Source organism: Chiloscyllium plagiosum, chromosome 12, assembly GCF_004010195.1.
Source record: "Chiloscyllium plagiosum isolate BGI_BamShark_2017 chromosome 12, ASM401019v2, whole genome shotgun sequence".
In the NCBI taxonomy this organism is placed as follows: Eukaryota; Metazoa; Chordata; class Chondrichthyes; order Orectolobiformes; family Hemiscylliidae; genus Chiloscyllium; species Chiloscyllium plagiosum.
In genome coordinates, this window is record NC_057721.1 from 45,143,497 (window position 1) to 45,167,154 (window position 23,658).

At 39.4% G+C, this 23,658-nt stretch overlaps 1 protein-coding gene across 2 annotated transcripts in view; it reads left to right on the forward strand.

Annotated features, from left to right (window-relative positions):
• The window catches only part of man1a2 (mannosidase, alpha, class 1A, member 2), a 132,783-nt gene that overhangs the window by 72,477 nt on the left and 36,648 nt on the right, over nucleotides 1–23,658 (forward strand). For both annotated transcript variants that reach the window (XM_043700936.1, XM_043700938.1), the window contains exons 7-8: nucleotides 5,336–5,459; nucleotides 7,133–7,226. In XM_043700936.1, coding sequence (XP_043556871.1) covers nucleotides 5,336–5,459; nucleotides 7,133–7,226 — 218 coding nt within the window. The remainder of the gene's footprint in view (nucleotides 1–5,335; nucleotides 5,460–7,132; nucleotides 7,227–23,658) is intronic.

Genomic DNA, 23,658 nt, shown 5'->3' on the forward strand with positions numbered 1-23,658 from the left:
ATTCTGAGAGTGGTCATGTTAACAGTTTTCTGCTGTTATTGGTCTTTGTTTTTGTTTCTTTTCTAACCCATTTCAGAGATGTTTTCCCAAATAAGCTGCTGTTTTTAGCCAGAAGTAATTTTTCAAGTAGCCAAGAAAATACATTTTCTTACAAATCGTTAACATTGCCAGTTTATTGTGGACTTAGTGTTTGTTGGATTGGCATAAGGTTTTGGACTTTCAGAATGGTGTTTTACATAAGTTTATTTTCAGGAATACGTAGCAATGTTCATTATTCAGATTAATTACTTTATGGATAAAATCCATAAAATTGTTAAACTTCAGTTTGAGAATTATTACTGGACAAAATATACATCACTGAGTGTATATTAATGTTTTTGAATTGATTTTCAGTGCAAAGTGTGTCACCATGGCTCAGTTGGTGTTGCACTTCATTTTGGATTTGGGCTTTGAGCTAATAACCTAAAATACCATAGTGCTGCATTGTTGAAATTTATCGTCTGTGATTGAGATGAAAAATGGAAGCTTTGTCTGTCTTTTCTGGTTAAAGTCAAAGTGTGACTTGAATTCTTAAAAGGGAGCGTCTGTTGGCTTCTGAGTGACATTGCTCTTTCAGCCATTACATAGCTTTAGAATAAAAACACAAATCAACTGTTTGAGATCTCACTGTGCAAAAAGTGCCTAGCATGCTTGCTTGAGGTCACTGCATTTGAACGCATTTGAAGTGCTCTTGAGATGTTTGAGAGAGAAACTGGTGCTAAGAGTTACCTTTTTATTCCTCCAACATTTCATTGCCACATTCATGGAATCCTCTTCTGATGTGCAAGATCTTTCCGGCCTTCATTAATCATATTATGATTATTTATTTAACTGTATGAGCATCATTCTAATTTCATGATAATGGACATGGAGTTCCCCTCCAAGCTATATATTCTGACTTGGAATGATATTGCCACTCCATCATTGTCACGAGTCAAAGTCCTGAACCTCCCTTTAAAACAACAGTTCAGAAAGGGCAAAAAGGGATAAGCAAACATTGCCTTGCTCGCAATGAATACACCCTGTGGGAAAACATTTTTTCTTTAAAAAAAAATGCAGTATCATCCTGTTTTAAAAAATTCTCAAGGTCAGGTTCGTAGGAGAGTAGTCTGACACAGAACAAACGACCAAGAGGCGAGTCTGCTAGAATATGAGCATTTTATTCCCCGCAACGTCGCCACAACCAGGTCTCATACTTACAACGGGTCTGGCTTATACTCACTCTACATGTTACCGGAACTGGGAGCCGTCAGTTCTCGTAGAGCGGTTGCCAACAACCCACGCTCGGCGGTTAAACGCAACCCCGGAGCAGACTCACCGAACTGGAGACTTTTCCAGCTGATATACTCTTTTCCAGATATAAACATTCATGTGAACAGCAGAGCAAGGCTAAAAAACACATTCCATTCTGGTTACATACAGATAAGAAGATTCACACGGGACTAAGCAACACCTCCATTCCGGTTAGATTCACACATGCATTGGGACATAATTTTTAACCGTTTACACCACAGTGGTAAATAAGCACTGGTAGGGAGACTGGAGCCAAGTTGCTTGCTCAAGAATTCCTAGTAGGTGAGCTGCTCTTATGCTCATCACCTGTCTATTGGGTCTTCATCAAAAAGTTAAATGTGATTCACCTTTCATAAACATGTGATGGCTTTCCTTAAAAATCCACAATTATCCAAATGACTGCTAATTGTAGAAAGGATAATCCAGGACCAAATGTTAAATTACTGGTTCGTTGCTAGATTTGTTTTTGCACACATTTTGGAACAAATATTTACAATTTTCTGGCGTAATCCTTGAGTGTAAGGAGCACCAGAAAATTCAGATATAAACATTCATGTGAACAGCAGAGCAAGGCTAAAAAACACATTCCATTCTGGTTACATACAGATAAGAAGATTCACACGGGGAGGTGTGTAATAAGATTCACACGGGACTAAGCAACACCTCCATTCCGGTTAGATTCACACATGTATTGGGACATAATTTTTAACCGTTTCACCACATTCCACTGCTTGGCCCAATACATGTGTTACATTATGATTCACACATGTATTGGGACATAATTTTACACCACACATCCAAATCTGATTATTGAACAATCCTAACTTTACTTGGATATAGCAGCAGTTTTCTAAATTTAGTCAGTTATGTAAGGTGCTGCTATTAAAAACCATTGGATCACATATGCCTTTCAAATGTTATCGTAAGGGTGTTTATTTGTAGACCTAGAGGTTGAAGGTTTTGTGTACATATTTCTTTCATGCACATGCTACTGCTTGGCATTATATATAAATAGATGCCATTGTTTGTGTCACAGATTGCCCCTCTCAATTGGTAATGTAGAAAGTGTGTTCAATTGCTAAACCTTAATCTGGAAATATTTCAGTTAATTGTGAAGGTTTTATGTGTTTTTGTGATATGCTTTTAGCGTAGATAGTGTACAGAGTGAAAATAGATTTACCTGCCAGTTGATATGTCTTCATTTTTGGAACAGCTTTGCTTTACACTACTTGCAGTCATACAGTTTTTAGGGAGTGAGTCCTAAGTGAAGTTTAAAGTCTTTTTTTAATATAAAATGGGACAGTAGATCCAGAAGTTAATGGTGTTGGAATGCCAGACTTAATGCCATCTCAGCGTTTTCTTATTATTGTTGAGCACCTTGTTTCATCAGAATTTATCAAGCCGCATTGTATTCATATAGTGTTTGAAGAATATGCACATTGTTTGAAGAATGTCAGAATTAGTGCTGGGTAGGTAATCTGTCTTCATAAAATCTCAAATGTCAGCCTCCAGTCAAATTGATCAGTTTCCCACATTGAGGTTTGCATAGATCCCAACCTTAGTTTATAGTTAATTCATTATTAGCTCTTCAGCCTGGAACTACAGAATCCAGCAACACCAGTTATCTGAAACTTTTTAATGTGGCCCCACAATACTCTGACTCATCATTTGTGGCATTGCATTAAATTTCTGACAAGTGTTACCCAGTGACTGTATCCAACATGTGGGGAAAACCAAGATGCCATGTGGCTGAGCTGGAGAGATGATCAGTAGCTTCAAACTTTGCTGTTTCTTCACTTGTCCGTCTACTGTACAAATTTCTTTCTTTGGCTAGAGATTGAATTGTACTATTGGCAGTTAGACCAAATGTGAGGGGGAGGTTCAATTACTGTGTTTGAGAAAGTGGGTAAGGGCTGGTTCTTTGTGTGTGCTGGGGGCTCCTTTATTTTGTGTAGGGGCCATTGGAAAGGAGAGGGTGGTAATGCATGGTAAGTGGTTCATTATTGGTCTGTCTGGGAAGAATGTAGAGGGGTTGATAATTGTGTGTAGGGGAGAGGACCTACAGTGACAGAGACAGATTAATTTTGTGTGCGAGTATGTGTTAAACAGGGTTGCGCTGAAAAATAGTTTGGGGAGCACTGGTGTACAGAGGAACCTTGATTATCCGAAGGACACGAGCGGGGAGTATTTCGGTCGGTTAATCAAATGCTGGATAACATCGTTTAGCTGAGCATTGGGACCTTGTGATCTTGCCAAATAATCCGATATTTGGATAATCGAATGCTGCATAATCGAGGTTCCTCTGTATAAGGGCACAAATTAAGTCAGAATAAAAACCAAAAGAACTGTGGATGTTGGAAATCAGAAACAAAAACAGAAGTTGCTGGAAAAGCCAAGGTCTGCTGGCATTTGTGGAGAAAAATCAGTTAACTTTCCGGTCTGGTTCTGTGGAAGAGTGACTGGACCCAAAATGTAAAAAAAAAAAAGTCAAGACTTAAGATAACTGCAAGTGTCTTTACATTTATATTTCCATGACATGCAAACATGAAGGAACATATATAAAAGAGAGTAGAAATTAACTGTTGATGATGCTCAATTTTATTCTGAATACCTGCATATTCCTGTATGCATCATCCTGTATTTTTAAATGAATGAATTCAAACTCTGCCCACTTTGTGTCTTAACATTAATATTGGAATATTTTAATGTCTTTGGTACCAATTCACAAATGTGTTTAAGTATGCTAAAATTATAAACTGGAAAATTTTGAAATCCAGAAACTCCTTGTCCGAAAGCATTTTGAAAGCAAAATAGACCAAAACAAAAGCTGGTTTCGAGGCTTGAGTCATTGATTCATATGCACAGTTTTAGTCTGTGTTGGTTGATTGGATTGTCGTTGAGCCCATATTTAGCTGTAGGTTTGTTAGGCTAGGCCCATGGCTGGAATATAGAACATACCATTGTTTAGCATGGGGTAACATGGTGCCTCAGTGGTTAGCACTGCTTCCTCACAGCGCCAGGAACCCAGGTTCGATTCCAGTCTCAGGTGACCGTCTGTGTGGAGTTTGTACATTCTCCCCATGTCTGGGTGCTGTGGTTTCCTCCCACAGTCTAAAGATGTGTAGGTCAGGTGAATTGGCCATGCTAAATTGTCCATAGTGTTAGGTGCATTAGCCAGAGGGAAATGGGTCTGGGTAGGTTACTCTTCGGAGGGTCAATGTGGACTTGCTGGGCCAAAGGGCCTGTTTCCACTGTAGGGAATTTAATCTTAGGTTATTCAGGCATGCAGCAGCAATGCTATCAATGGAATTGGTCTGAGATTAGCTGGCATTGTGTGTGGGATTCTAAGTGACTACTGGATGATAATAAAGTTAACAACAAAAAGTGGAAATACAAATTAAAAAGTGGTTATTATTTCTAACAGGAAATTTTGAAGTCGTGGGGCTGTCATGGCTTATTCAGCACACTTAATTGAGGATGGCTGACATTCACCGTGCATAAACTAGACTGTTTCGAGTTGTCATTTTAGTAGAATTTAAATTGATGGTAACATTCTAAGTATCAGTTGGTAAAATGCATTCTGAAGAGAAGTACAGCAGTTTTTAAAGTTTTTGGAATGAGGAATGCTGCAAGTATGATCATACAGAAATATAGTTCTGTTTGAATGTTAAAATGCCAGAGTGCCATTGATATTTCATCTGAGTATCAAATAACAACTTCTGCATTTCAATTAGGGAAAAAAAATTGTTACACAAAGGCAATCTTATCTATTTAAGATGAAATAAACATGATGCTACTATTGGTCAAAACCGTATTTAGGGAGGTGTTAATATTGAACTTTTTGACTCTACCTAAAGTAGAAATTTAAGGTATTCATCTTTAGGGAGCCATTAGAATCGAGCTGCTTGCCACCTTCACTGTGCTGAGCCATCTGATAACTGGCTTTTGCTCTTCTGTTTGTGATTATATGTTTTTTTCTCTTGCTGGGTTCTTGATTTGCCAGTGGTGTTGGACGGAACTGGGGCTGGGCATCTGCTGGGAGTAGCATTTTGTCTGAATTTGGGACACTACATTTGGAATTTGTCCACATGAGCTATCTGACAGGGGATCCCATCTACTACAAAAAAGTAAGTGTTTTCTTTGTAAGATATGAGAAACTACCGAACCTTGACTTTCCATATTTTACAGATATTGTTTTGTTGTGGGAATATATCAGTTACCTGACATCTGAGAAGAATCTTGGACAGTATATTAAAGTTATCTTCATGAATGACCTCAACTATAGCTGTATCTTTCAAATCTTGAGATATTGAAGAAAGGAAAGACTGATGAATTATCTAGTAATACGGTGCTCTAGAATTCTCAGTCCCAAGTTTGATTTCAGTTCCCAAAAGATCACACTATAATATTGAATTCAGTAAATCCATTAATTTAGTTGACTAACATCAGAAAATCATCACCAAAGCAACTGGATTATCATTAAGATATTCAACACATTGGTTAATGCTCTTCAGGATAGAACCTGTCAAACCTAATGAGTATGACTCCTTTATTAGTGTTAGTGCCCTTTGGGAAACTACCCATCCATATTTACCCTTACTGCCCACATCTTAAGAATTATAAAATGTAACACTAGAAGCCCTTAACACACTCATAGTTTGGAAGTTTCGGAAAGTTTTGTTTGGATATGTTTGATGCCAACAGCTGCACGTATGAAGAATTAAAGCAACAAGCCTTCAGTTAGGAGAGGGTTGAGCGAAAGGTTAGCTTCAAATTGTATAACTGATTAAGCTTATGAATGCCGAATACTCATTGCAAAATTTTAAATTACGTATATTTGTTATAACTAAAACTATTTTTAAATAAAATTCAACTAATATGTGGCTCCTTTGCACACTTAATCAATACTCTTCGGATTTGCAAATCTTCTGGTTTTGGATTTGTTTCTAAACAGTACTTGGGAGCCTCTTGTGAAGCGCTTCTGTGATGTTTCCTCCGGCATTTATAGTGATTTGTATCTGCCGCTGCAGCGGACAGCTGGAACTGACAACCGGAAGCGGCAGATACAAATCACTATAAATGCTGGAGGAAACATCACAGAAGCGCTTCACAGGAGGCTCCCAAGCACTGAGGATGTCACCTAGACAGGGGACGAAATGTCTGCAACACAAATTCCCAGCTTGGCGAACAGAATCACAACAACGAGCACCCGAGCTACAAATCTTCTCACAAACTTTGTTTCCAAGCCATTCAACCTGAATTTGTAATATCATTGTTGGCTTTGATCAGAGGCTATGTAGTTCACCTGAGGTATACATTCCAATGTAGTGTCTGATAAAATTCCTTATTTCTCAGCCATGGTCTGGTGTTTGTTTACTCAGCAATCATATACCCTGTCTGTGAACGCAAAGTGATGGTATTGCTGATATGCAAGTTATTTTGCAATCTTATCTCAAAAGTAAGGTACTGTTTAAAGGACCTGGTGTTCTAGTAATCAATATCCTAATCAGATGTTCAGGGGGTTCAAGTCCCAGGAATGTGTGATATTTAAAATTGCTTGTCTTAATTGCACATTGCAAGCATGCCTATGTTTGTGTTGTGGTAGTTTAACTGTAGTATTAGTGAAGGTCTGAATTTGATTAATCTGTGCTATCATCTGAAATACGCATGAAATAGAGGACACTGAGAAAGTGGGTTGTTGAAATTGTTGAAATAATTTCACAGTAAGTTAACATTAATTCATTAAAGCGTGTGTAAATAGTGCTACAATTGTTAAAATTAAGTTTCGAACTAATTGCAGGTGTTGCACATTCGGAAGTTGTTACAGAAAATGGACAGACCTAATGGCCTGTACCCCAACTACCTTAATCCAAGGACAGGGCGTTGGGGTCAACGTGAGTATTTTTTAATACATGAAGAATTATAATTATTCCCATGTTTGAGAGTTTAACTTTAGCATTTAGTATATGGATCCTTTGAAATAGGATGCATTTAATTATTTTTAATCCAATTTTTGTATTAAGCTTGTTTCTAGGTACACTTCAGGACTAATTTTGCACTAAACTGCATAAGCCCACTAGCAACAATTTTCTTCTAGGGATCCACATCAACGTTCCCTCCAAGTAAGAATATGCAGTCACTCCAAGGTTCTGTGCACACCATGTAGCCGGAAAGAAAATTGTAGGAAACTCTTGTTCATAGTATCACAGACGCCAGTCTTTAACCAATTTGATTCACTTTTTGTTATACCAGGAAATGGCTAATGTCACTGGATACAGCAAAGAGGATAGGCCCTGACAGGACTCCAGTACTGAAGATGTGTCCTTCAAAACTTGCTGCATCCAATCCAAGCTTGCTAGTACAGTTGTGAGACTGGCATCTACCAGACAATGTAGATAATTGCTCAGCTACATCACTTAACACAATAGGGCAAATTGATCCAACCAATTACCCATATAGGTTTACTCCTGGATTATCGGTGAAGCAATGGGAGGTGTCATCATTATTTGCTTTGTATTAATCTGCTCACTGATGCTCAGTTTGTCTTCTGTCAGGTGAGTACCCTGAACATCAAGGCTATATTTTTCCAAGTGTGATATCAAGGGCCCCTAGGAAAACTAGAGTCAGTGGGAACGAGGGGTGGGAAGACACTCTGGTTGGATTCGTACCTAGCAAAGGAAAATGATTATGGTTCCATTGAATCCCTACAGTATGAAAACAAGCCATTTGGCCCAACAAGTCTACACTAATCCTCTGATCATCCCACCAGACCAATCCCACTACCCTATCCCTGTGACCCTGCATTTCTCATGGCTAACCATCAAATTCCCACATCCCTGAACATGAACATAGCCAGTCCACTTAACCTGCATATCTTTGGATGATGGTTGTTGAAGGTCAGTCGTCTCAGCTCTTAGGCATCTTTCCAGGAATTACATCAGTGACTTTCCCTCCATCAGAAAGTGAAGTGGAAAGGTTCACTGCTGATTGTACAATGTTAGGCACCATTTACGATTCCTCGGATACTGATGCAGTCATGGCGATTTGTTTCAAGACCTGGGTGATATTCAAGCTTGGCTGACAAATGACCATATGCAGCACGAGAGACTCTAACCATCACCCATTTACGTTCAGTGGCATTACTATTGCTCAATCCTCCACTATAGTCATCCTCTGGGTTAGCCTGACCAAAAACTGATTTGGACTAGCCATATAAATACTATGGCTACAAAGTATTAGGAATTTTGCAGTGAGTAACTCACTGACTGACTCACCAGAGCTTGGCCAAAGGAAAAGTCAGGAGTGTGATGGAATACTTCCTGCTTACCTGGATGTGTGTCATTCAAGCAACACTCAGGCTTGACACAATCCAGGTTAAAGCAGCCAGCTTGATTGGCACTCCCACCAACACGAATACTCAATAGCAGCAGTGTGTATTTACAAGATGCACTGCAGAAATTCACCAAGGCTTCTTAAATAGCACCTTTTGAAATGCATGACGACTTCAATCTAGAAGAAAAAGGGCAGCATATCGATGGAAACGCTGTGACCTACAAGTTTCCCTCCAACCACATATCTTCCTGACTTGGAAACATGTTGCCATTCATTCAGTGATGCTGGGTCAAAATTTTGGAACTCCTTTCCTAAAAGCACTGGGCATCTACTTAAAGAACGTGGACTGCAGTGGTTAGAGGAGGTAGCTCAGCACCACCACCTGATAGCAACTAGTGATGGGCAGTGAATACTGGCTTAAGTATTGAAGTCCACCCTGTCTCTCTTTTTGCTTATAATCTTTGGATTTCCCTTAATGGTACTTTGATTCTTTTTCTTCTTGCGCTCATTTTACTTTCCTAAATTTTCTTTTCATTTCACATTTCTATTGTTGCATTGAGATTTTTTGTAGTATTAGGTTCATGTTATCTGGCATAGATATTTCTTACGCCCATGTTCACCCTGTTACCCAGTGTCTCTAGATTTGACTGTTTTGACGTTTTGAGGATGCAGGTTTACCATAAGCCCCTTGAATCTTTTTCTGAAAGTCGCCCATTAACCTGACACTGGATTACCTTCAAGAATTTGTTTGTAGCTCATTTTTGGTCAGTCACTTCTTAATCTAGTGAAACTGGCCTTCCTTAATTTAGAACCATTGTTCCAATTTAGTTTTGATCTTTTTCATCACTATGCCAAACTAACTGAATTTGTGCGGCTTACCCCTTCCTCCTCCCCAGGTGATTGTCTAAAACTACTGTATATACTGGAGTGATAATCGATCTCATGTAAAAGTCGACCCCCTATTTTTGGTCAAATAACCTGGAATTTTCCATATATCTCATTAAACGTTGACCCTAGTTCTTTACAGATAACGATCAACATTTGTGAGTCAGTGTGCCAGCCATCACATCCCACTCCAGCTTTCCAGTTGTTCTGCTCCCGGTCTACCTGCCCACTGGTTGTTGTATTCAGCTCTGGGTTTTCAGAAATACCATAATTCGTTATTTTTATATATTCATTTAGAGATCAGTTGGGCTTCTGAATGAATTTTAACGGGCATGAATTTCAGCCCCTCAAAGGTAGTATCCATGTAATAGATGTCCCCCATAAATGTAACATTAAAAAGTAGTCAAAATTCAACTATTAGAACATAGAACATTACTGTGCAGTACAGGCCCTTCGGCCCTCGATGTTGCACCGACCTGTCCTACCAATCTGAAGCCCATCTAACCTACATTATTCCATGTATGTCCAAATGCTTGTCCAATGACGACTTAATGTGCTTAAAGTTGGCGAATCTACTACTTTTGCAGGCGAATCTACTATCTGAGTAAAGAAACTACCTCTGACATCTGTCCTATATCTATCACCCCTCAATTTAAAGCTATGCCCTCTCGTGCTCGCTGTCACCATACTTGGAAAAAGGTTCTCCCTGTCCACCCTATCTAACCCTCTGATTATCTTATATGTCTCTATTAAGTCACCTCTCAACCTTCTTTTCTCTAACGAAAACAACCTCAAGTCCCTCAGCCTTTCCTCGTAAGACCTTCTCTCCATACCAGGCAACATCCTAGTAAATCTCCTCTGCACCCTTTCCAAAGCTTCCACATCCTTCTTATAATGCGGTGACCAGAACTTACACGATACTCCAAGTGCGGCCGGACTAGAGTTTTGTACAGCTGTAGCATAACCTCATGGTTCCGGAACTCGATCCCTCTATTAATAAAAGCCAAAACACTGTATGCCTTCTTAACAACCCTGTCAACCTGGGTCGTACCTGGACACAGAGATCTCTCTGCTCATCTACAGTACCAAGAATTACTTGAGTATATACGGTAAACCCAGATTTCTACCCCCTTGTTGGGCATACTACTTGTTGCAATGTAGCAGTTCTCTGCCTTCTGTAACTTTAACATTGACTGTACTTCAGTTTATATTTAAACAACTAGAGTTCTACATTATTTCTACCTTTATAGTTTTTGCATTTGTTAGAAAGTGCCTGCAAATTTGATCTTCTGTTGTACTTGGACTGGATGTCTGCTGCAATATTCCAGTAGTGTGGTTGCATATTTTTGTTGCCTAATTCAACTCTTAATTCATCAAACAAAGGCAAAATACTTTGGATGCTAAAAATCTGAAATAAGAATAGAAAATGCTGGAGAAATTCAGCATTTCTGGCAGCATTTATGGAGAGAGAGATGAAGGGGGGACATGATTGACATTTAAATTTGAGGGGTATAGATAGGGTTGACAGGAGGGAACTTTCCCCTTGGTGGAGGGATCAACGACAAGGGGCGTAGATTTAAGGTGAGGGACACGAGGCTTTTTGGAGGAGATTGATGAAAAGCTGTTTTACTCAAAGTGGTAGGAATCTGGAACTTTCTGCCTGTAAGGATGATCTAGGCAAAAACCGTCAACATTTGAGTAGTGTTTACATGTGCATTTACGATGCCAGAGGATACAGGCTGAGTGTTGAAAAATGGGTTTGGAATAGTTTTTTACTGAGGCAGACTCTGGGCTGAAGGGCTTTTTTCTCTGCTATAGACCATTTATGACACTATGAAACAGAGTTAACTATACCATCAATTGGTTTTTCCCTATAATAATTCCTTATGGCTGCAGATGTTTGTTTCATCAATGTAGCACCCTACTTCCTTTGTTATTCTACATGGTCTGAAATCCCTGTGACCATGAGCATTAAGCGGTCATTGCAGCCCTTCTGAGGCATATTTTAGTGACGACTAAAACAAATCATAATCCTATGTGTCAATATGCACTGCAACTCATCTGCCTTGCTCACTTTTGTCCTTCCATTTACCTTTGAGTGAAACTGGACGACTTTTTGTATATTTTCCAATCTTTGGTCCACCTGGAAAGTGCTCTTTATTTCCTGGCCTTCATTTCAAGCTGTACTTTTTGCACCTTTTGAATCAATGTTCAATTTCCCACACACTCCTAACTAGTTCAGGTCTTTCTCATCACGCTAACAAACCTACGTGATACAGGAGTACACAACGTGGGTCTGAGGTACTGTACAATATCAGTATTAACTCAGTAACAGACATAATCAAATAAGCTTCTTTAATATGCTTGCCCTTTTATTAACAAGTCAACTACCTGTGTTCCTCATGCACAGTTAAGTTGCTTAATTGTCTAAGTATCATCATTGATCTATTTGATAATCTTCAAGCTATTTTATCACCAGAAGGTAATTTAGAATATCAAACCTCTCCTCTCGAGAGGGGAAGGCAAACCTGCAATGCTCATCAGCTAATCAGTTTATGGCTATCTGTGTTGTCACACATTGTTCACATTGTGCATTTAGTTATCTTGGTAATTGCTCCTTTGAGTGTTGGTGTTTTTTAATAGAATGCTTATCTAATTCTCTGTTCATATTCAGTACTCAGATTTTTAAAAAATTCTTCCATGGGATGGATATATCACTGATAAAGCCCACATCTATTACCCAAACTTAAATACCTTTGAGATGATAATTACTTGCTACCTTGAACTGCTGCAGTCCATTCAGTGTAGATACACCCATAAATCAAAGATAGCATAGCTTTCTCTCCTACTGCTTAATGAAATTATTGCAATAACACATCTAGACTGAACACAACTGCAGTAACTTTATAGATCTTTATGCTAGCTATTGTTTTCATTTGTTGTAACGCCAGATCTGTGCAGTATCATAAGCAATATTGTTGTGAGTCTGACTCTTAAACGCTGTGCTGTAATTGGTCAGTTCCTTTTGTATATGCTCCTCTTAAATATAAGATGCTACAGATTATGCTTATATAAGTTGACCTTTTAGGCTTTGAATTAAAATTCCCAAAATTGGGGGTTATGTATCCAGTTTAAATTGTGAACCACCACTGGTGCCAAAGAGCACATTTCTGTTCATAAGCCACAATGCATGCCCAGATCTGTGCAGGTATTGTAAAATGCCATGTAACCTCCTGGTATGAATTAGTTCACAGACGTCCCATCAAAATTCAAGCTTCTTTTTTCCAGAGGGTGAAGCTATGCTTTATAACTATTTAACTATTGTAGAACCAGATGCGTAAATGATGAAAATAGAAACTGTTTGGAAATACCTCAGACCTGCCTCAGAGGCCACAAGAATCAATTGCTTTGTTTGTCAGTGGATGTCGTGAACTCAACTGAATTTCACCGTAGTCGCATAATAGAGGGACTGGGTCTATTTTTGTATCTGAAATTCTCCAGCAGAAGAAAGAAGTGAAAACCTGATTTTCTAGTGCCTGAGCCATTAGCGACAATGAGATCTAGGTGCCTGTGTACAGTCACTGAAAGTAACTGTGCTGGTGCAATAGACAGTGAAAGGTGCAAATAGTATGTTGGCCTTCAAAGCGTGAGGATTTGACTACAGGAGCAAGAGTGTCTTGCTGCAATTGCCCATCTTGATGAGACCACACCTAGAATATTGTTGCAGTTTTGGTATTCTTATCCACAAAAGGATGCCCTCTCCATTGAGGGTGTGCAACAAAGTTTTACCAGATTGATTCCTGGGAGGGCAGAACAGATGTGTGAAGACAGACTAGATCGATTAGGATCACATTCATTGAAATTTAGAAGAATGAGAAGGGCTGTCATAGAAACCTATAAAGTCCTGCTGGGTAAACCAGGGAAGCATAGTCTCAATGGCTGGGGAGTACAGAACCAGTGTCACAGTCTAATGATATAAGCTAAGCCATTGAGGACTAGGATGAAATGAAATGTCTTCAGCTGGAAAGTAGTGAGCCTTTGGAATTCTCTGCCATAGAAAGTAGTTGAGGCAAAAATGTTGAATATTTTCAAGGAGATTGATATAGTTTGTTGGTCTAAAGGGATTAAATGGTATGAGAAAGCAGGGGGGCAGGGTACTGATTTGAATGATCAGACATGATCGCATTGAACAGCTGAGCAGGCTCGAGTGGTCTACTCCTGATCTTTCTTACTGTGTGCTTATGTTAATCGAGAAGGAGACAGGTTAGCCTCAGATGGAAATGGAGGTGGATCAGATAGAGTATGTGATTATTTAGTCCCCTTCAACAGCCATTGCTGAGGTTGCTGGTTGTCCAGACAGAGATTTTCTTTGACTTCTCTCTCGTGAAGTGAAGTGTCAAAACAGAACCAGAGTCTCCATCTATGCTGACACAACACTAAAGTTGACACAAGGATAAGTGTAATTATTCTATCGTTCAGAATCATGAAGGATGTCTACTTGAATTGTCAGGACAAGCTACTACAGCAAAATTAATTATATGTCATTGGACACCCATCTCTTGCATTGGTACACTGACATTAAAATGCAGCTATGTCAATTCTGTGTGGGAACTGTAAATATTTTTGGACATGTATTGACTAGCAATAGCAGGATGATCAATGTACATAGATCTTAATAACATGACCATTGACGAGATCACAAAGTTACATAGAACACAGAACATTATAGTGCAGTACAGGCCCTTTAGCCCTCGATGTTGTGCCACCCTGTGAAACCAATCTGAAGCCCATCTAACGTACATTATTCCATTCTCGTCCATATCCGTATTCAATGACCATTTAAATGCCTGTAAAGTTGGCGAGTCTCCAACTATTGCAGGCAGTGCCTTCCAAGCCCCTAGCAATGAGTAAAGAAACTACCTCTGACATCAAGCCTATATATATCACCCCTCAATTTGAAGCTGTGCCCACTTAAGCTAGCCATCACTATCCAGGAAAAAGGTTCTCGCTGTCCAACCGATCTAACCCTCTGATTACCTTATGTCTCAATTAAGTCACCTCTCAACCACCTTTTCTTGAACGCAAACAACATCATGTCCCTCAACCTTTCTTCATAAGACCTTCCCTCCATACCAGGTTACATCTTAGTAAATCTTCTCTGAAACCTTGTCAAAACTTCCACATCCTTCCTATAAAGCGGTGACCAGAACTGCACGCAATACTCCAAGTGCAGCCACACCAGAGTTTTGTACAGTTGCAGCTTGACCTCATGGTACCGAAACTCTATCTCTCTACTAATAAAAGCTAACACACTGTATGCCGCCTTAACAGCCCTATCAACCTGAATGGCAACTATGTATATGGACACCGAGATCTCTCTGCTCATCTACACTGCTAAGAATCTTACCGTTCGCCCAGTACTCTGCATTTCCATTACTCCTTCCAAAGTGGATCACCTCTCACTTTTCTGCATTAAACTCCATTTGCCAACTCTCAGCCCCACTCTGCAGCTTACCTATGTCATTCTGTAACCTACAACATCCTTCGGCACTATCCGCCCTTAGTGTTGTCTGCAAATTTACTAACCAATCCTTCTACGCCCTCATCCAGGTTGTTTATAAAATGACAAACAGCAGTTGACCCAAAACAGATCCTTAAGGCACACCACTAGTAACTGAACTCCAGGATTAATATTTCCCATCAACCACCACCCTCTACCACCTTTCTGCTAACCAATTTCTGATCCAAACCATGAAATCACCCTCGATCCCATGCCTCTGTATTTTGTGCAGTAGCCTACCATGGGGAACCTTATCAAATGCCTTTCTGAAATCCATATGTACCACATCAATGGCTTGACCCTCATTTATCTGTTTGGTCACATTCTCAAAGAACTCAATAAGGTTTATGAGGCACAATCTACCCTTTACAAAGCCATGTTGACTATCCCTAATCAGCCTATTTGTATCAAAATGATTATAAATCCTATCTCTTATACCCTTTTGCAAGACGTTACCCACAACCAAACTAAGGCTCACTGGTCTATACTTACCATGGTTGTCTCTATTCCCCTTCTTGAACAAAGAAACAACATTTGCTATCCAGTATTCTGGTTCTGTTCCTGTAGACAATAAGGACATAAAAATCAAAGCCAAAGGCTCGGCAATCTCCTCCCTGGCTTCCCAGTGAATCCTTGGATAAATCCCATCCGGCCCAGGGGGTTTATCTATTTTCACACTTTCCAGAATTTCTAACACCACCTCCTTGTGAATTTCAATCCCATCTAGTCTAGTAGCCTGTTTCTCAGTATTCACCTCGACAACATTGTCTTTTTCCAGTATGAATACTGACAAAAAATATTCATTTAGTGCATTTCCCTATCTCCTTTGAATCCACGCACAACTTCCCACTACTGTCCTTGATTGGCCCTAATCTTACTCTAGGCATTCCTTTATCCATAATATACCTATAGGAAGCTTTAGGGCTTTCCCTCATCCTATCCATCAATAGCTTTTCATGTCCCCTCCTAACTCGTCTTAGCTCTCTCTTTAGGTCTTTCCTGGCTACCTTGTAACTCTCAATCACCCTAACTGAGTCTTCACATCTCATCCTAAGATAAGCCTCCTTCTTCCTCTTGACAAGAAATTCAACTTCCTTAGTAAGCCACAGCTCCTGTGCTCAACCTCTCCTCCCTGTCTGATAGGTACATAATTATCAAGGGCACACAGTAGCTGTTTCTTGAATAAACTCCACATTTCTATTGTGCCCATGCCCTGCAGTTTCCTTCCCCATCCTATGCATTCTAAATCTTGTCTAATCACATCATAATTGCCTTCCCCCAGCTTTAACTCTTGCCCTCTGGTGTATACTAATCCCTTTCCATTGCTAAAGTACGCACAACTGATTTGTGGTCACTATCACCAAAGTGCTCACCTGCCTCCAAATCTAACACATGGCTGGGTTTATTATCTAGTACCAAATCTAATGTGATCTCGCCCCTTGTTGTCCTGTCTACATACTATGTCAGAAAACTCTCATGTACATTATTGACAAAAACTGACCCATCTAAAGTATGTGAGGTATAGTATTCCCAGTCAATATTTGGGAAGTTGAAGTCCCCCATAACAACTACCCTGTCATTCGGAGTCCGTTTGAGAGTCAACTTTGCTATCCTTTCCTCTAAGTCTCTGGAACTATTCGGAGGCCTATAGAAAACTCCCAACAGGGTGACTTCTCCTTTCCTGTTTCTAACCTCAGCCCATACTACCTCAGTTGATGAATCCTCAAATGTCCTTTTTGCAGTCATAATACAGTCCTTGACTAACAATGCCACAACCCCACCTCTCTTACCATCTTCTCTGTTCTTACCATTTGCAACAGAAAAGATCAAGAATACTTAGCTCCAATCAGTGTAGAACCTGCAACAGTTTTACTTAGATGGATTTGATGGCACAGGAATGTTCAGAGGATGCTGCATTGAACTTCAGAAAATGCAATTTGACCCTCCCAGAAAATGCAGTCCTCTCATGCAAAAGAAGCTTGAGGTGAGCTGGATGATATGGAAAGTAATAGAATTATGCGTCATGTACTTCAAATTACAAATTGATGCAGTTCTGTTAGATGTGTGCAACATGAAGAAAGCACAATTAGGTTTTATTTGGATCTAAGTTGTCAGAACTTCCTCTAAAGAGGTGCTCAAAATTCTTATATTAGAGGAATCAATCCGAAATTCACAAGAGCTCAATTCTTCAAACTGGATGCCAAACATGGATATTGGTCAGTTCACTTGACAAAGAAATCTCAAGAAAATGCTTTGGAAACACAATCTTCCAAATGCTGTTCTGAAGGGGACTGCCTTTTGATCAAGATTTGTTTCAGCAGCATATGGGGAAAAAAATCCAGAAATTATTCAGATATATATGTGTTGCCAATCAAATGCAATGATGGATAAAACTAAAATGTATGAGCAAAATATACATTTCATAATGATAGCGGCTTGTTGTGCATGACCTTTTCTTCAGTAGCAAGTGTCAGGTGACTGTAGGTCAGATAAAATTATTTTGCTGTCTTTTCAAGCCGTGAAAGGTTAGATTAGATTTCCTACAGTGTGGAAACAGGCCCTTCTTCCACACCAACCCTCCGAAGAACAACCCACCCAGACCCATTTCCCTCTGACTAATGTACCTAACACTATGGGCAATTTAGTATGGCCAATTCACCTGACCTGCACATCTTTGGACTGTGGGAGGAAACCGGAGCACCCGGAGGAAACCCATGCAGACACGGAGAATGTGCAAATTCCACACAGTCGCCCAATGCTGTAATCAAACCTGGAACCCTGGTGCTGTGAGGCAGCAGTGCTGACCACTGAGCCACCGTGCCACTCAATATCTCAATCCAGGCAATGTGGAAGGTTTACGATAATGCCTACTTCCCAAGATAAAACAAAATTATAGAGATTTCTTAGATTTGATTTGATTTATTATTGTCACATTATCTAGGTACAGTGAAAAGTTCTGTTTTGTGTGCAAAATAGGCAGACAATACTGTACAAAGTGCATAGGCTAATAGAACAGAGCTGCAGAGAAATGCACAGATCAACATTAAATTTAAAAGGTTCATTCAGAAGTTTAATAACAGTGGGAAGAAGCTGCTATTTAATGTATACAAACTTTCATATCTTCTGCCCAACTGAAGAAGGTGGAAGAGAGTATAATCAGGATGGGAGAGGTCTTTGTTTATGTTGGTTGCTTTTCCAAGGCAATGGAAAGTGCAGGTGGAGTCAATGTATGGAAGGCTGTGTTCTTTGTAGTTTCTTGCAGTCTTGGGAAGAGCAGTTGCTTTGATATATCCAGATAGAATTCTTTCTGTGGTGCATCTGTAAAAATTGGTAAGAGTCCTTTTGGACATGCCAAATTTCCTTTGCCTGCTGAGGAAGTTGAGACAATGTTGTGCTTTCTTGACCATTGTGTCGACATGGGTGGATCAGGACAGATTATTGGTGATCATCACTCCCAGGATTTTTATGCTCTCAACCATCTCCACTTCAGCATCATTGATGCTGACCAGAGTGTGTCCTCTGCTCCTCTTCCTGAAGTCAGTGACCAGCTCCTTCATTTTGGTGATGTAGGAGAGATATTTTTAACTTCGTAGCACTATGTCTATTCAGTGTTTCTGCTAAAATATCTTCGTTAAGCAAACTCAGAAGAAAAGACTCCTCTATATGGCAAGTGGACTGTAAAAGCATGTACGGATCAAACAGATGTTGTCAACAGAAGTGTGCATCCTACTGTACTATGGCCCAAGGAAGATGATGATCCTGGAAGTCAATGCATCACAAAGAGTTAGGCCATGCATCTTAAATGATGGCAAAACATTTCTATTTGGATTCAAAAGTCTATTATAGGTACAATCCAATTATTCTGACATTGAACTTGAAACACTTACTCTGGACTTTGGTATCAGAGAATTCCATATGAATTTATTTAATAAGCAGTGTGGAAACTAAATTCAACCCATTGGAAAATGATTTGGTGCAAAACATTGGCAAGGGCACCACCTTGATGAGATTGCCTTTTACTAAAAAGATAGAGATTTGACTTTGTCTACTGCAAGCCAGTGCCCTTGAACACACTGATTACCACATCAATTAAGAATATAGTAATTCCACAATATTTACAGGTAAACAAAATGGCTTGTTTTGTTTTATTATTCATGGGTTGTGGACATTGCTGGCTGGGCCAACATTATTGCCCATCCCAAATTGTCCTAAACAAGAAGCTGCCTCCTCAAACTGCTTCAGTTCTTGGAGTGTAGGAACATCCACAGTACTGTTATGAAAAGAATTTGAGAATTTTGACCCATTAGTAGTGAGGGAATGGTTCCAGGTTAGGATGGTGTGTGACACGGAAGTGAACTTAGTAGTAGTAGTTTACTCATGCACCTGCTGCCATTGTTCTTCCAGGTGGTAGTGACCAGGTTTACAAGGTGCTGTTAAAGGAACCATCAAAATGAAAGGTGTGTTTAAGATTGATAAGTTTTGGTCAGCATAACTGCAAGAAGCAGTAGCTCATATTCTGTGACTGAAGGCAGTGTTGTATAGTGAACATTGATTCTCAAAAGCCATAACACCTAATGGAACAACATTGAGGAAAACAAAATCCACCTCTAGGAACTCTATAAAATTACCCAAAAGTAAACTTGAATAATGAGGTTGTGGTAGACCATAATCAACGTACTAACAACATTCAAGATACTAATCCACCTACAACTTGAACTCCTAAGTGTGAAGTTTAAATTTTGAAAAGGTTATAGTATCTGGAAGAATTTGTCAAACCACCTATGCATTTTGCAGACTCTTCAGCTGTGAAATATTTTTGTTCTTGTTTCTGTGTAAATAATTGTTTTGAGAGTACTCATATGAATTTTCACTTAGTGTATCTAATTATATTTTGGGAGATATTTTACTTTATTGCTTTGAGAGCTGGATGTGCGAATGAGATGAGGATCAGAAAGAAACCACAAGTAATTGTCCACAGGAGCAAGCTAGAAAAGGATGTGGTTGTAGGTATTTGTTACTGCAAGTTGTAGCCTGAAAAATGAAATAAGTTGTTGACATTTTCAAGCAGACTGAATCTGTGCTACTTTATAGCAATGCAGAACTGCAATATGCCTGGCCCTAAATATTAATTTCTGAATTTTTAAAAAGTGGTCAGCCCCTACTGTGTACAGCCCTAAATATATTTATTGGCTAAAATGTTGGGATGGAATGAGTGGGATAGTCCACTTACCCGCTGAGTAAGCCCAAACATATATCTTTGGATCAAAAACTCATGCAAAAACACACAATCTACAACATTAGTTGTTCAGTTAATGTAGAAATGACGAGATCCGAGTGATTCAGAAAACCTTTTCAGCAAATAATTTCAAAAATATTAGTACTGGAGGTCATGAGAAAATTTCCCTACCTTTGTAAAAGTTACTTACCTTTCTTTCTGTTTTCATATTTTCTATTGTTGAAAGTGAAATGTTATGAAGATGTGGGTGTACTGTACCTTTTCAGAGGGTTAAAAGCCAGCAAAGACTATCTGAGAGCACTAAGTGTTCTGAGAAAAGATACAATGTAACATGTCCTCCAGCTACTGGCCTGGCTAGGATATCTGGTTGCCTGGAAATGACAAAACAGATTTGAATTAGGCCAATCAGTTTAAATCATACCCTGAAAAATACCAAACTCCAATCCAGTTTGAATTTAGTGTATCCTCAATCTTAAAAGCCAATGACGCAATCCGATGCTTTGGGGGTATAAGACCGGAGAAAATTGAACAGGTGAGAGGAAAACTGCCAAGCCCAGCGTGTGAAGACGGTCTGAAAAATAGCTCTCTTAAATGGTACCTTTATTGATCAGTAACCTGTGAAGCAAAATCGCTAAGAAGAAAAAAACGAGAGGAATACAGAGAAAACTGAAAGCTGCCTAGTGTTGAGATAAGTTTTGTTTTGTAAATTGTAATCGGAGTTTTATCGGAGGAGTATTATAGAAGGGAAGGTAAAAGATAGTTTAGAGAGGAGTTGTAAATAGTCGTTAATTATTCTCTGTTATACTCTAAGAAATAAAGTTGTTAATTTTTACTTTAAATAGTTCTTAGCCTTTTGAATTTTCATGGATTACTGCATGGAATAAATCTTCTTTTATGTTGCTGGTTGATAGTAAACAGGAGAGTTTACCTTGTGTCATAACAGTTTGAGGGTTCATGCGGGATTTGAACAGATTTAGACAAATTTGAATAGATTTGGGAGTATGAAAAGTCCTAGCTGATTTAAGCATTTGCTGATTAGTGTCCTAGTTCTTTTAGTTAAAACGTAATGAGACAATTTGTTTAATTTTGGTGACTTGTGTTTGAGTAAATTAAAAGTGAGAGAAATGGCTCTTAAAATTTCTAAAGAGTTTCTGGGATTTGAAGGTGATTCTCAAATTTGCCAAGAAATTTTAGAAGGACAGAAAAAGGCCATATTTGTAGAATTAGCAAATAAGTTAGATTTGAGTTTAACCAAGGACAAAAGTAAAACTGAAATTGTAAAGGGGTTACTCAAACACTTAGGTATCAGAGAAACAGACAAGTGCAGTAGAGGTAGAAAAACTTAAACTACAATTGAGGAAAATGGAATTAGAAGATAAACAGAGGGTGGGAGAGAGAAGAACGAGAGAGAGAGGAAAAAGGGAGATGGAAGATTTTTAACTGAGCAAAGAGAGAAAAAAGAAAGGGAGAGACAAAAAGAATTTGAACTTGAGAAGTTGCGACTTCGTCAGCAAAGTCAAGTTAACAGGATGGAGATTAAAAGAGAAGGTAGCGATATATGTCAAAACTCTGCCACATTTTGAAGCGAAAGATGTTGAAGCCGCCTTTATTTCATTTGAAAAGTTGGCTAGGCAGATGGAGTGGTCCGAGAATGAATGGGAAATGCTAGCTCAGACTAAACTCGTAGGGAGAGCTAGTGAGGTATTTGCCGCACTGTCAGATGAGGAGTCAAGAGATTATGTAGAGATTAAACAGGCTATTTTAAGTGTTTATGAACTGGTACCAGAAGCGCATAAACAGTGGTTCAGAAACACAAAGTAGGAACCAGGTCAGGAGAGGGCACTAGTAAGAATTTACCACAGGATAAAAAAAAAAAGCCCAAGGGGGTGAAAAAGAGGTGTTGCCACTGTGGTAAAGTGGAACAAGTAAAGTCATGGTGCTGGACTTTAAAGATAGGCGCTGTGGGAAAAGAAGCTAAGCCAGCTAAGCAAGTGAAGGTAATAAAGGAGACCCCAAGAAGAGCTGAGTAGCTGCGGGAGAGTACACCACCTAGGCAGGCACTGGGTATGGAGTTAGTACCTGATCTCTACAAAGAATTTTCCTCTGTGGATAAAGTTTACTCAGAACAGGGAGAAGGACAAGAATTTATCATTTTGAGAGGTACAGGATCTAACCAGTTGCTGATAATAAGAGAGGAGTGAATATGCACTCTCTGATCTGTTATCCGAGAGTGTGGTAATTTGTGGGATAGATGAACAGAAATATAGCGTTCCCCTATGTAAGATCAGGTTGGAGTGCCAACTCAAGACTGGGGAAGTTACAATGGGACTGTTTGACAGAGTGTCACTTCCAGGAATTCAGTTTGTTCTTGGGAATGATTTGGCAGGATCCAAGGTGGGAGTGATATTCCTTGTTGTGGAGATGCCCAAGGAAGACCAAGAAACTGAGGAATTAAAGCACAAATATCACAGTTTTCCCAGACTGTTTGTGGTTACTAGGTCCCACTATCATAAGTCACAGCACAAAGTGAAAAGTAAAGAAAAAGATGAAAGAGATGAGTTCAGTTAGCAGATACCCTGTTTGACATGGTGCGGGAAAAGTCTGACCAGGCAAAGGATCAGACAGAAGTGTTTAGTCCTGAAAGACTAAGACTTGCAACGACAAGACAAGACAATAAAAGATAGTGGATTTGAGAAGATTTGTAGCTCAGGTTGAGATTCTGGATGTAAGTTTGCTCGCTGAGCTGGAAGGTTCATTTTCAGACGTTTCATCACCGTATTAGGTAACAACATCAGTGAGCCTCCTGATGAAGTACTGGTGGTATGGTCAGCTTTCTGTTGAATAGAAAGTGGGCCATACCACCAGTGCTTCATCCAGAGGCTCACTGATGATGTTACCTATTATGGTGATAAAACGTTTGAAAACCTCCAATTCAGTAAGCAAATGTACATCCACAATAAAAGATATGTGGATGCAGACTCTGAAAAGGAGGCAGAGAACTTTCTGGAGGGTTATTATCTGAAAGATAGGTTCCTAAGGCAGAAATTGAGACCACGGCACGTTAGTGCAGAGGAGAAATTGGTAGGAGTGCACCAGATTGTGTTGCTGGTAGCATAGACAGAAAGTGTTACATATAGCACATGAACTACCTACAGGTTGTCGCCTAGGGGTATGAAAGATTCCGGATAAAGTACAAACAATTTTTATTGGCTTAGAGTGCACAGGGATATGGTTTGCAGTATGCGTCATACATCCCAAATGGTAGGTAAGCCACAGGTGGTAATAAAACCAGCATGTTTCTTGCCAAATTCCA